At 40.7% G+C, this 14,343-nt stretch overlaps 1 protein-coding gene across 2 annotated transcripts in view; it reads left to right on the top strand.

Annotated features, from left to right (window-relative positions):
- The window catches only part of EPRS1 (glutamyl-prolyl-tRNA synthetase 1), a 69,085-nt gene that overhangs the window by 16,371 nt on the left and 38,371 nt on the right, over positions 1-14,343 (top strand). The window contains exons 7-14 of one of the 2 annotated variants that reach the window (XM_021064314.2): positions 2,197-2,323; positions 3,006-3,198; positions 4,595-4,766; positions 6,756-6,989; positions 7,982-8,066; positions 8,477-8,536; positions 8,838-8,858; positions 13,627-13,737. In XM_021064314.2, coding sequence (XP_020919973.1) covers positions 2,197-2,323; positions 3,006-3,198; positions 4,595-4,766; positions 6,756-6,989; positions 7,982-8,066; positions 8,477-8,536; positions 8,838-8,858; positions 13,627-13,737 — 1,003 coding nt within the window. The remainder of the gene's footprint in view (positions 1-2,196; positions 2,324-3,005; positions 3,199-4,594; positions 4,767-6,755; positions 6,990-7,981; positions 8,067-8,476; positions 8,537-8,837; positions 8,859-13,626; positions 13,738-14,343) is intronic. The other variant, XM_021064315.2, reaches the window with a different exon arrangement.

Genomic DNA, 14,343 nt, shown 5'->3' with positions numbered 1-14,343 from the left:
AAGAAGTCTTAGTTTTTAATGTTTTTTTTTCCCCCCTGTGTCTTTCATGCAAGTTCAGAGGGCTTGACTTTTGCCTTTTACTTGTATTCTTAGCTGACACACAGCTTCTGTTATGTGCAGGTGCTGCCAGGCACTTTACACAGAGTGACATGTTTAGTCCTAACAGCCCTAAGAGGAAGGCACTGTATTATCTCCAGTTTTATAGATGGTTTTGGAAACTGATTTATACAACGTTTGGGTTTTGCCAAAACCCAAACCAACGCTATCTGGCTCTCGAGTCCATATGACTAAACATTATATGCTTAGGTCTGTTGTGTGTGGAAAAGCCCAGTTTAGCATCAGTCCTAATTAACGCAGCATGAAATGTTTCTTCTTTAGCCGTCCTGATACAGATTGTCTCTTGAGCTTTTTTCATTAGCTTTAAGTTAGTGAGCTTTTTTTGTGGTTTAGAACTGTTAGAATAGCACATGTTATTTCAGATTCAGAGATGATATTTTTAAGTATAATAGTTTGATTTCATCACCCCTCTTAGAGTAATTCCTGTGTGTAAAGCACATTAACTGTCAATTAGTAGGTAACCAGTGATTGTTAGTCTCCTTTTTTCTCTTCTTAACACGTTACTGGGAGCTCCTGTTGTGGTGCATCGGAAACGAATCCGGCTAGGAACTGTGAGGTTGGGATCCCTGGCCTCGCTCAGTGGATTTAGGATCTGGTGTTGCCATGAGCTGTGGTGTAGGTCGCAGACGCAGCTCGGATCCTGCATCGCTGTGGCTGTGGTGTAGGCCGGCAGCTACAGCTCCGATTTGACCTCTAGCCTGGGAACTTCCATATGCTGTGGGTTTGGCCCTAAACAGCAAAAAAAATAAATAAATAAATAAATAACATGTTATTGGGTGTAATACTTTGAGTGGAAACTGCATAAAGCATTCATTCATTTTCAGAACTCACAGTCCTTTATTTTTAACAAACTTTTAATTTTAGAATTCTTTTAGATTTGTAGGAATATTGCAGAAATAGGTTTTTTTAAAAGTTCCCGTGTATCTACACCCAGTTTACCATCACGTTAACATCTTACATACATTACGTTGATATACAGTTATTACCTAAGCTCCATATTTTTCTTGGATTTCATTAATTTTCCCCCAATGTCCTTTTTCTCTTCTAGGATTTCATCTGGGTTGCCACTTATGATCCTTTATTTTATGCAGAAATTTTGAATAATCCTAAATACATCGCATTGTGCTTGTCTGCATTAACCTGTGAATATAAATCCTACAGAAGTGTATTATTGATCTGATTACTGTGTGAATATCTAAAAAAAATGAAGTGATTTAAAAAATGACATACAGACATCCAAGGGCTTGTACCTTTTCCTCCTCTTGAAAGCAGCTGAGATCAGAGGTGTGCATGAGACTAGGGGACTGGGACACCAGGACTGTGGCTGCCACAGTTGACGAAGCAGTAGGGTATAGGATGTTGCTTTTTACCCAGTTCACTGACAGGGGAGAATGTTGGTACATAATATTTTTAAGTACATCTAATTGATTTTATCCCATGTAACTGTCAGCTGCCCAAAGCACAGAATAGTGGTTTCATAGGAGGATGGTACTGGATGAGACCTCCAAGATCATTTAGTTAAAATCTTTTTATTTTGGCCTCTAGGAACACTGAAGCCTAGAGGAGTAAAGTGGCTTTCCTGTGGCTTCCTAATTCTCAGGAGCTCTTATTGAATTCTCGCAGCGACAGTGGCGTTCTCAGAGGCGTCTGTGTCTGTGTCTGTGTGGTGGTTGGTGCCCAGGTCTCTGTAGTAGCTGGTCTTGTTAAAGCCCTGGAGCCACAGAGCTCTGTAAACACTTGGGAAAGCAGTTTTCCTCTTAACTAAATGACCCTTCATTCCTCAGTAAAAAAAGGAAAATGGAGATTCGCCTTAAGATTGTAATGTTTGTAAATAACTTGTTCCTTTGTGAGATTTTTACGTGTGAAATTGTTCCGTGTAATTATCTGGTAAACGTTGTAGAGTTTTTTCTTCCTCAGGGTCCGATTTTCTATCACAGTACTTCTTGTTAGCAAATAAAATATGACTGGAATACAAACTAGAAGGATTTTTGTTTAGTTTTCATCTCCTCAAAAAGGTTACGTTGAAGCATTTAGTTAAAACCTGTTAATAAGTGTCTTTGTAAAATGTTTTTGTTTTAGTTACTTACACATTGGGCATGCAAAAGCTGCTCTTCTGAACCAGCACTACCAGGTTAACTTTAAAGGGAAACTGATCATGAGATTTGATGACACAAATCCTGAGAAAGAAAAGGAAGATTTTGAGAAGGTAATTAAAGGTGTAGTGATGACCCTTGTCAGTAAAGCTAATTAAAATTGGAGGATGGCTTGATACCTTCATGGTATGAAAATAAATTAAGTTTGTTCTCATAGCTGCTTCTTTTGCTCATCTATATATTCTTTGCCTAAGCCAAGAATTGTTGAGCTACCATACCACAAACTTCAATTTATTTATTTTTCTTCTCCTCAGTTGTAGAATTTTTCTAAGTGCTACATTTTCTTGTAAATATCAGTTTCTTAAATGACTTGGTCACTAGAAGCAGATTTCCTTTTTGTCGTGTATCATTTTATGAATGAAACAAATATGAAGTAGGTATTGGAAAGTATGATGTTTTCCTAGCCTCTTGTATTATTTAGAAGTGCTGCAATATATTCAAAGAGAGGGCCAATTATTGTCAGCATGACCAACAATAATCAGCTTTTCCAGAGTAAATGGAAAGCATTCTGAGGTCAGCTTTCTCAGCTGAAAATCTGGAGGCTAGTGTAATGAATCTCTCTCTCTCTTTTTTTTTTTTCCTTTTCTGATCTAATATACAATTTCCACAACCATTTTCAGGCTATGTAAGACTGATGGTGTATTATTACGTTTGCCCAAATGCAGTATCAAGGATTGGAAATACACAAGAAACTGCCCAAGATAAACTGATGGTTATTTTGGATTCTTATTGCAGGTTATCTTGGAAGATGTCGCAATGTTGCATATCAAACCCGATCAATTTACTTACACCTCGGATCATTTTGAAACTATAATGAAATATGCCGAGAAGCTAATTCAGGAAGGGAAAGCTTATGTGGATGATACGCCTGCCGAGCAGATGAAAGCAGAGCGTGAGCAGAGGATAGAATCCAAACACAGAGCAAACTGTAAGGCACATTTCCTGCTTCATGTTTTAATTGATATTCTTGGGTTCTGCTTCTGTAGTAGAACATAATTTTTTTTTTTTTTCCTGTGGAAGATGCTGGTTTGAAACACATTTGGGAATATGTTTCATGAGTTAATTCATCTCTTAGAAGTCCCTCCTCTGTCATCTTTGTTTTGTTCTTTGTTGGTGACACAGCTGCATGGGAAGCGTGTGTGCCCTCAGCCTCTCACGTGTTACCTGCGGTCTTCTGCGTTCACTCCCTCGGAGCGATTCTTTCTGCAGCATTTTGTAGTCCTCGCAGTTTAAATACATAGCCTTTCTAATTAGCCTGTCTGAGGATCCTATTAGGCACCCCACATCATCTGCCAGCACCTGCTAGGTGTGAATGTGTGTGTAAGCTCGGTGTTTCCTCTGGTCTGCGATAGCGCTTGACGAAGAAAGCTTATCTTCTTTTGTTTATTTCTTGTTCCTGAGCTTCTGAATCTGGCTCTTGTCATCGTGTAGTTATGTTGCTAGAACTTCCATACTGCTATGCTGTCTTGAGCGTCATATTGGGGAAGTACAGTAAATTCAAATTGTTGTGAGTGTCCCTCTCTTTTTATTTACTCTCTTAAGCTTCTGTACGTTTTCAAAGATGATTCATAGCTGGACATTGAGGCCTAAGGGCAGATAGAGATAGAGCGCCCATCACGTCTTCAGCAGTTTCCACCGAGCATCGTTGTTGACAGATCGTTCTCACTCGCGTGGGACGGTGCCTGCCTGACCTTTATCAGTGGGACAGAGGGTTTGTTCCCTGCCATAAACTTGTATCACTGTCTGTGTATCCCTCATTATTTTGGCTCTAAGAGTATCCTGCTTTCCACTGGAATGACCGAAGGTGCTTTTGAGGAGCCCAGGGGCTCGGGCTCTCAGCGTCAGCTGTGTTCTTTAGATGGGCGTGGGCTGCAGTGCTGACGCCTGGGCCAGGCCTGATGGGTCTGTCCCCTGGGTGTGAGGTGGCAAAGGGACAGAATGCTTCTGCTTCAGCACACATACCCTGGCCAGTTGTGCCGTAATGGGAAAGTGGGAGACACTGGATGAGAGAAACCTGAGGCCTCAGACATCCTCCTTACCCTTCGTCAGTGCTGTGCTAGTGGGGTGTGTTGACTTTTAAAGCATGTTGATATAGAGTACGTTTCCTAGGTGTTTTGTGGGAATTTTTCATTGAAAAAGGTAATGCATTTACTCTTGGTATCAGATATTGGAACTGTTAGAGTACTTTTAAACTAGTGGATGTGCTTATGATACGAAACCAGAAGGTGAACATTTTTCATCAAATTATAAGGCTCAAAATAATTTTGAATTCAACTAGATTGGTAATACATTAGATAAACTATAGCATAACTGTCATTTTATAGCTGTTGAGAAGAATCTACAAATGTGGGAAGAAATGAAAAAGGGAAGCCAGTTTGGTCAGTCCTGTTGTTTGCGAGCGAAAATTGACATGAGCAGTAATAACGGGTGCATGAGGGATCCAACGCTTTATCGCTGCAAAATTCAACCCCACCCAAGAACTGGAAATAAATACAAGTAAGTGTGTTTCTTTCATTTCATTAGCTCGCAGTGCTTCTGCTTTGACGCTCACTGTGAACACAGAGTAGAGAGTGGATGCAGAAGTCGGGGGCCCTCGAGCTGGGGTCATCGTGGGTTACCTGGCTGCTAAAGCACAGAGCGTCTTAGGATGCTGCTGACCTATCAGTTAGGGTTAGAGTATGTTACCTCCAAGATCATTTCCATCCATGAAAGTCCTGGAGTCTGCCTGAAGTTGCTTCTAGTGTGTCGATTAGGTATCCTGTGGTTTCTTCAAGTGAAAAGTCTTCTCTTCCTCTTACAAACTGATTCTGCTAGACACAGATTGATTTGCAAACATGACAGAATGGAAAATTTAAAGAAAGGTGAACAGTACAAGAAAGTATTATTTTTTTCTAGTTTTTGGTTTAGTTTTCTGTGTAGGTTTTCAGCTTGACAATTTTTTTTTTTTTTTTTGCTTTTTTAGGGCGCACCCACAGCATATGGAAGTTCCCAGGCTAGGGGTCCAATCAGAGCTACAGCTGCCAGCTTATGCCACAGCCACAGCAATGCCAGATCTGAGCCATGGCTACAACCTACACTGTAGCTCATGGCAACGCCAGATCCTTAACCCACTGCAACCAGGGATTGAACCTGCAACCTCATGGTTCCTAGTCAGATTGTTCCCACTGCGCCACAACAGGAACTCCCAGCTTAACAAATTTTTTTTCTTAAAATGGCCTCTCTGCTCCCACTGTCATTAACTAAAAAGTAACCATAGACTTTATTTTTTTATACTTTGAAGAAACCTAGTACAAATGCTGAATTACAACTTCTGAGAAGACTGGTGAGTGATGCCCTGGTTAGCTAATGTGACTTTACACTTGTGGGTGCAGGTGTGTGTATGTAGACAAAACACTTTCTGTGTGTATATTTATGTCCTTCATTTTTAACAGGGCAGTTGCGCCTCGTTGACCAAACAGATGTTTGGAATACATTTGGAAAAGTGAATTTGGGTACACATTTTCAGTGACAGATAATTGCAAAGCATAGTGCAATAATACAGTAGCGTCTTAGTGAAGTTGTATCCTACGAATTATAAGGCATAATGGAGTAATATAATTTTTAAAATTCGAGAGTTCCCTTGTGGCTCAGTGGGTTAAGGATCTGGCATTGTCACTGCTATGGCACAGATTTGATCCCTGGCCTGGAGCTTTCTGCACACTGCCAGCATGGGCAAAAAAGGAAAAGAAAACTGTGTGTGTTGCGTACATTATTTTAAACAGAACTTGTCTTTAAAACTATACCGTCTTAAATAGAATTTTTAATATAAGAATTTTCTTCTCTTGTCAAAAGAAGGAAATGCTCTGTTCTTCAATGAGCTTAATTACAAAAGTATTAAACTTAGAGATCTGCTTGAGTGTAGGATTATTTAAGATGTTGAAAACTTAAATTCTCTCAAAATTATTATTGCTTCCTACCATGACAAACATTGGCCATTACAGAAATATGATTATAGAATTGACTGTGCCAATATCCAGTTGTCTGTTAAATTGGTAATTTGCTTCTTTGTTTGAATATTGAGTGGGTAACTAATTCACTGTCCTCAAAGTCTGAAATGTTTTGATATACTTTGAATATTATGACTCATAATACCTGTTGGCTTTTAAGAAATTCTGCGGGGTTTTTTTTTTTGGTATTTTTTCAGGGCTGCACCCAAGGCACATGGAGATTCTCAGGCTAGGGGTTGAATCAGAGCTGTAGCTGCTGGCCTACACCATAGCCACAGCAACGGTAGATCCTTGACCCTCTGAGCAAGGATGGGGATTGAACCTTCGTCTTCATGGATGCTAGTCAGATTCATTTCTGCTGAGCCACAATGGGAACTCTAGAAATTCTCAATTTGTAAGGAATTATGTTTACATTCGTATTGCTGCTTATAATGCCTCATATAAGATTAAAGGGGTTAAATCCTTCACTGATGTTCAAAGTATTCCCTTTTATTTCTAGTGTTTATCCAACGTACGATTTTGCCTGCCCCATAGTTGACAGCATCGAAGGTGTTACACATGCCCTGAGAACCACAGAGTACCATGACAGAGATGAACAGTTTTACTGGATCATTGAAGCTTTAGGCATAAGGAAACCATATATTTGGGAATATAGTCGGCTCAATCTCAACAACACAGTGCTGTCCAAAAGAAAGCTCACGTGGTTTGTCGACGAAGGACTCGTAGATGGCTGGTATGTTTGCTCTCAGCTGGAGTGGAGGGCAGTAAGCACAGGGTGGCTGATGGGCTTTTAAACTGCTTCGCGGGCGGGGGAAGGTGAATGGGAGGGGCCTGTAGGGTTTCTGGTCTTTGTCTTTATTTCACCCAGTTGTTCAGGTACCCTCCTCTTGTGTTGTAGTGCTACAAAGATGGGATCCTGTGTTTGAGGCTAGAAAAAGCTTAACTATCTCTGTAGCACATTAATAACCTATATGTGATTTCTAAGGGAAAGATGAATATGAAAATCAAAGTGATCTTAAAGCCATGAATCCATGTAAATGAAACCTCTTCACACAGGCTACCATGCTTATAAGCTGAAGAATATATTTTTTTAACCTGAATCAACAAGGATGTGTGTATTAGTTTATATTAGCATCACATACCCGCGACACATGTTAAGTATATGTTAAATGATGCATAATTTTAGACTTTTACTGTGGAGCTGAATTTGGCAAAATACAAGTGTATTTTGGGCCCCATGCAAAGGTTATTATTACAAACTTACTGAAGTTTTCCAATCTCTGCAGAATATTAATAGCCAACACATCTATGTATTTTTTTTTTTTACAACCCCAAAGGGTTTATAAAGCATATTTGTATGGGATGATAGAATAACCATCTCTTATCTGTCTTATGCTCATATGTAGAATGGGGACCTTGAATGTTAGTTACATGAAAAACAAATAAGAATGTTGTAGTGCATGGGTTTTCTGTATTTGAAGATGTCACCTTTGTGTCTTTTTTATGAATGTTTTGCTGCTTCCAGTCGTGCATCCATAGTGAGTGATGTTTGACTAGTGAGCAGTTTTCCTCTCCATGAACTTGAGCTCAGTGGTATTGTGATCTGCCTAATTGTTATAACCAGCTCTTGGTCCAGATGTTTAACAGACTGAGCATAGTGTTATTCAGTAAGGTGTTTCGTCCCTGCCCCCACGTACTAAAGCCCCCCCGCTGCTCACTCCCCAGGGATGACCCTCGGTTCCCTACAGTGCGGGGCGTGCTGAGAAGAGGGATGACGGTCGAAGGACTCAAACAGTTTATTGCTGCTCAGGTAACTTAACAGCTTCTTGCCCAGCTTCTCTGTTTGGATTTTCAAGTGTTGTTTATAGCCTTTTAGTTTTTATTATTCCTGTTCTTTGGATTCCTTGCTTGTTCTTATGATGCAAGGGCAGAGTGTTTTTGAAAAAACACTACTTATTATAGTGGAAAATTGAGAATGTCGTCACCTCCTGTGCAAGGGTTGGACAAAGGCAACTGTGGAATTTTTACCCAGTGACTGTTGACTCTAACTCAGAGTAACCAGATTACTTTGTACATACTAAGTTTTATGTTCCAGCGGAAGTAAACCCGCCAGGTATTGATCAGGTTTATTTATTTTCTAGTATGCCTAACTTATTTTCTTAAATAGTCTAGTTAATACGTCTTGCTCTTATTTAAGCCATTTTGTTACTGTTTTTCTAGGGTTCCTCTCGTTCAATTGTGAACATGGAATGGGACAAAATTTGGGCATTTAACAAAAAGGTACATGTTTTGATTCCTGGTCCTCTTTTCTCATGCCTAACTCCTAAACAATAGAACACATGTAGACTTCATTAGTGTGTTCCTGGTAGGGGAGATTTTGTGCAGAATATTATAACTTTGTATATTTTCAGGAAAATGGAATGTTTTACTTTTTTTAAACATACAAAGTGCATTAAACCTGTAAACCGTACCAAACAAGTCACAGTGATGAAAATAAACAGACTTGGAGTTAGGGGGAACGGTAACAGTTTTTTCCTTAAAACTTTTTTGAACATTTGCATTTCATTTTTCTGCTTTCAAGCTGCGAGCTCTCTGTAAGAAGGTATCACCTAAAGCTTTTATTTGCCTTCCTAAGCGCGTCGCTTTTAGCATATTACGTGTTATGACCTGAGATGTTATACAGCTTTGAAGCACAATCACACTTCTGTAAGAGACTGTTCATACCCACTGAAAATGCATTATTCCTGTTTTTAGAAAACATGTCCTCTGGTTTTCTTACTGGCAGAGGGAAGATTTGGCTATAATTCCCTTGTGTACTGAGAGGACATAGAGCTTTAAAGACACGTATTTCATTGAATTGTCCTGAAGGTTTATGAATTATAATTCCTGTGTCTTACTGAACCTAGCTTAAAAAAACTGTTTCTTAAATTAAATGAGGAATATTGCATATAGAGATTGTTCCTTACTTATTGGAAGCAGATGTTTAGACACTATAATAAGGCAAACATTAAAGTGCCATGTTTTAAATTATGGTTTCTGTGATTGTGTTATGTAAATTCTTTTTTTCTTTTTCTTTTTTTTTTTTTTTTTTGTATTGCTGCTTGATTGTGCCGATGCCTTGCCTCAAAAAATAGTTGCTTGTCTTGCATGTGTCTTGAGTTTATTTTATTTGGTCTTTTGTGTTTAGTCCTTTTTTGGATACGTAAGGGAATTATTAATTGGTTCTCTCTGTTGCTGCAGTTACTAATAAATACAGGCAAAATGTACAGGCAGAGTTAACATTGGTATGCCTTTCATTAAGAATCCAGTTTTAAAAGTTTTCTGTTTTAATGCAGTGTACGTGTACACTTAGTTCAGGTATATCAGAATATTTCCTCTAGGCTGACAGTTCTCTGGGGTCGATTAAATGAACAGCTGGACAGCCACGCCTTCCTTTCCTTTTTCTCCCTCTTTTAGGTCATTTTTTTTTAATATTTATTGCCCACATTTCTAAATAAGGTATGTGTATTGGCACTTAATGGTTTTTGGTTTTGGTTTTTCACCAGTTTTAGGCACCGTCAGTTTACTTTCCACAGTTGGAAGGTGAGGATTTAGGTCTTTTTCTCGTAACTTGTTGGCTTTCTTATGGCTGATTGTTTTGCTGTGTTGTGTTTCCCTCATTTGCCTGGTTTTCATTCTGTCTCAAACTCTCCACAAGTTGTCTCCGTCTCCTGCTGAAATGTTGACATGCCTCCAGGGTTCTGGTGTCACCGCAGGGACGTCCCTGCCAGGGCCCTGGGCGCAGCTCAGGTCTCATCCAGACGAGGGGCCTGTTCCCTCGGAGGCGCACCTGTCTCCCAGCTCAGTCGCCTCCTCATCCTGGGACCCCCCCTGCCTCTCTTCTCGGATGGGTCGTCTTGGACCTCCAGCTCTCTGTGGCCTTTTGCTCAGCTGTACTGTGTCCTCGGGCGGCCCCTCACAAAGGGAGCATGAGGGGACGATTTCTGCGACCTTGGATATGTCCCGCTTCTTCACTTCGAAATTTCCCGGTCATGTGCCTTGGGTGGGTCTGTTTTCATCCGCATCCGCTGGAAGAACATGGCGCTTCCAGTGGGAAACTCATTCCTTCCGTTCTGCAGAATTTTCTTGAATTCTTTCCTGTTTCTTTTTTCCTCTGCTCCGTGTCTGTCTTCTTTCTGGAACTTTTCTTGAGCACATGTTGGGCCTTCTGGACTATTTCTCTCATTTTATTTTCTCTCTTATTTTCCGTCTTATCTTTTGGCTCTCCTTTCTGGTGGATGTACTCAGCCCGGTCTTCTCAGCTGCTGTGGAGTCTTTCATTTATGTGGTGATATTTCCACGATTTCTCTTTCGCGCTCTGAATTTTCTTTTCTTTCTTTCTTTTTTCTATGTGTGCTCTGCATTTTCAAAATAACTTCTTATTCCTCTTTTATGATTGTAGTTGTATTATCAATAGTATTTTTTCTTATAACATCTCGTTCCTCCAGGTTGTTTATTTTGGTTCTTCTTTGACGTCAGAGGCATTTCTCAGGTGTCTGGTGAGCCATGGTTGGTACTCTGCTCAGTTTAACACGGGGGCAGAGGAGAGGGATGGAAGCCCTGAGAGAGGTTGGGCCCGTCCTCTGAGCCTCCCCGTGGGATGCTCTGCCGGGCCAGTTAACTGGAGAGCTCTCTGTGACCATAACTTTATGTTCTGGCTCTTGGATTAGGCAGTTTGTCCAGAGGAGTTCCTTTCAGTTAAGCTGCTGAAGTGTGAGGCCTGAGGGCCAGGGCTGTGGGGCTGACCAGGCAGGACTGCTGGGGCCTTCACCTCTGGAGTCATCTGTCCTCTTAATGCCCTCAGGGGAATCCTCCCCTTCAGAGGAAGGGTCCCTGGACTCTTTGGAGTCATTTAAAACCACTGGTCCAGAGACTTTCATAATTGTACAATTTGAGAACTGCAAAAGACTTCATAAATCTTTTAATCCGAGGTTTCCCAAACTTGTCTGATTCTAACCATCCTGTCGAATGCTTGTTGAAAATAGATTTCCAGAGTTCATTTCAGACCATTAGAATCACAGTCCTTTAGGCTTAAGTGGCCTGAAAATCTGTGTCAGCCTGTGTTGGCGGTGACCATGGTAACTAGGTCTTTGTCAGTCGAGGAAACTGAGCTGCAGTGAACTGAAGTTGGTTTCTCCAGCTGGGTCATCTAGTTTTAGCTTCTTTAAAAGAAGAAATTATATCTTACTGGCTTAAATCCTGAACTGAGTTATGAGTTCCTAAATTACAAGTCAAAGTTAAATCTGGAGTTCCCATTGTGGCACAGCGGAAATGAATCCGACTAGGAACCATGAGGTTTCGGGTTTGGTCCCTGGCCTCGCTCAGTGGGTTAAGGATCCGGCGTTGCCATGAGCTGTGGTGTAGGTCGCAGGCATGGCTCGAATCCTACATTGCTGTGGCTCTGGCGTATGCGGGCGGCTGCAGCTCCAGTTCCACCCATAGCCTGGGAACCTCCATATGCCGCAAGTGTAGCCCTAAACGTGACAAAAAGACAAAAATAAAAAAAGCTAAATCTGTGATGATTCTAACCCAGTAGAAGCTGAAAAAAGGAACCCTTAGCCAGTGAGACTGACTTTCAAAGGAGAGAAAGAATGAAACAGTACCTTTAGAGAGAGGCTGGTACTGCTTTAGAACTGGCCTGAGATACAAGCAGGTAAGGAGTGACAGTCCAGGGGAAGTTAGATGGCTTTTCAGATGTTTCTTCTCCAAGTTCATTCGGAATTTCTACATCAGAAGCTGAAAAATGCTCTCAAACCAAACAACAAAATATACCAACCCAACAATGGCAACAAAAAACCCAGTACCAAACAAACAACAACCGCCAAGTTTAATTAGCCATACTGCTATTTCTTGCACCCTTCTGGTGGGAAGAAAATGACTTTTATTACCTCGCTCTTTGAGTCTTTACTTGCTTCTGTCTCCATTTTTTCTTCCAAATGCTTTATTTAGTATCTCAATACTGCTGTTGTGATTGGTCATCATGGATACTTTAAATTGTAAAAGTGAGAAAAATACATCAGATCCAGAAGGGGTTGCTGCTGCTGTTTCGGAGGTGGAATAGGTTAGAATATAATGGGTACTGCCATTCATTCAGTCAGTCTGTAAATACGTATTGATTACCTGTGTGTGCCAGGCCCTTCTGGGTATTGGGAACACAGTGGTCCCTATATATCTGTGTGTTGTGTATATATATATAGCATGCAGACCAGTATAAATATCTTATTTATACTTTTATCTATAGAATTGCCTTATTATAGTGACCTAATGCTGTTTTGCTTTCTGTGGTGATGTGTTGCTGAACACTGATTATAGAAAATGATACTAAAACATACATCCATTCCTTCAAAACGATCTTCTCCAACAATGCAAAATGGAGTTTTACATTTACCTGTAGGATTTTTTTTTCCCCCTTTTCTTGCGGCCCTGAAGCGTATGGAGTTCCCAGGCAGGGATCAGGTCCAAGGTGCAGTTGAGGCCTAATGCCGGATCCTTAACCCAACTCTGCTGGGCTGGGGATTGAACCTGCGTCCCAGCACTGCAGAGACCTCGCCGATCCCACTGCACCACAAGTGGGAGCTCCTGTAGAGTTTGTATATAACCCCACAGAATACTTCTTCTTTCTAATACTAGAGTTAAAAATTATTTCCAAAATATTTCTAGTATTATGTTTTTTTTTTGTTTTTTTTTTTTATCACAAAGCACAGTAATTTTTATTGCTGCAAGGTATGAATTGAACTATAGTTCCAGGTCAGTGTTATATGCTGGATTATACTTTTTTTTTTTTTTTTTTAAAGTTGCATTTAGGTCAACAGCACTGTTTTTTGTTTTGTTTTTTTTAAATTATTTTCCCCCTGTACAGCAAGGGGGTCAGGTCATCCTTAGATGTATACATTGCAGTTACAGTTTTTTCCCCCACCCTTTCTTCTGTTGTGACATGAGTATCTAGACATAGTTCTCAATGCTATTCAGCAGGATCTCCTTGTAAATCTATTCTAGGTTGTGTCTGATAAGCCCAAGCTAGTATTATGTTTTAACTGTTGGTTTTCTTTCTCTTGTCAGTAGTTGTTCATGGAAAGGAACTCTAAATCCTTCATGTAGTCTTTATTTATGATTAGTTTTCTTTTTCCTACTTGACAGTTAAATATTAGCGAAGCATTAGCCCGTAAACCAAACAATTAGTAAATATTAGAGAAGCGTTAGCAGGTGAATCAAAAAATTAGTAAATGCAGTAACAAAGATTGCCAGTTAGTATTCCTGTGCTCTTACTTATTTTATAGATGAAGTGTACAAAAATGCCTGAATGTTTTAACATGAGGGCGCCTTTGTTGCAGGTGATTGACCCGGTGGCTCCGAGGTACGTGGCGCTACTGAAGAAAGAAGCGGTCCCGGTGAACATCCCTGAGGCCCAGGAGGAGATGAAAGAAGTGGCCAAGCACCCAAAGGTCCTCCTCAGTCCGCCGATGTTGTTCATTGTTCTCCCTGTCAAAGCAGGAGCAGGAGAGTGCAAGGGAGGCTGTACTTGGCCGCAGTAGCTTGGTGTGGGGATCATTTTCTAGCCAGTGTTGCTTGGGCAGGATGTAATTCTAATTTTAAAGTTGTTTAATTAAAAAGAATTGCATACCTTTTTAAAGGTGACTTTCCATTTCCAGGTCCCCGTGCCACACAGCACATCCCTGTCTCACACCCAGTAGTTTGGACCTCCCACTCCCCTGTTCTCCTCACTGCCCCCGCCCCGTAACCACTAGTCTGCGTTTTTGTTTTTATTTTTGTTTTTAGGGCCACACCCAGGGCATATGAAGATTCCCAGGCTAGTGGTCGAATCAGAGCTGCAGCTGCCGGCCTACACCACAGCCACATCAACACGGGATCCAAGCCGAGTCTGCAACCTACACCACAGCTCATGGCAATGCTGAATCCTTAACCCACGGAGTGAAGCCAGGAATTGGACCCACAACCTCATGGTTCCTAATTGAATTTGTTTCTGCTGTGCCATGACGGGAACTCCCTCTTTTTTGTTAATTTCACTCATTTGCTGTATTTTTTGGATT

Source organism: Sus scrofa, chromosome 10, assembly GCF_054392235.1.
Source record: "Sus scrofa isolate SSC_HxYL_T2T_F1_AM1 chromosome 10, Sscrofa_HxYL_maternal_Yorkshire_Landrace_v2.0, whole genome shotgun sequence".
In the NCBI taxonomy this organism is placed as follows: domain Eukaryota; kingdom Metazoa; phylum Chordata; class Mammalia; order Artiodactyla; family Suidae; genus Sus; species Sus scrofa.
This window is presented reverse-complemented; position numbering and strand designations above follow the sequence as displayed.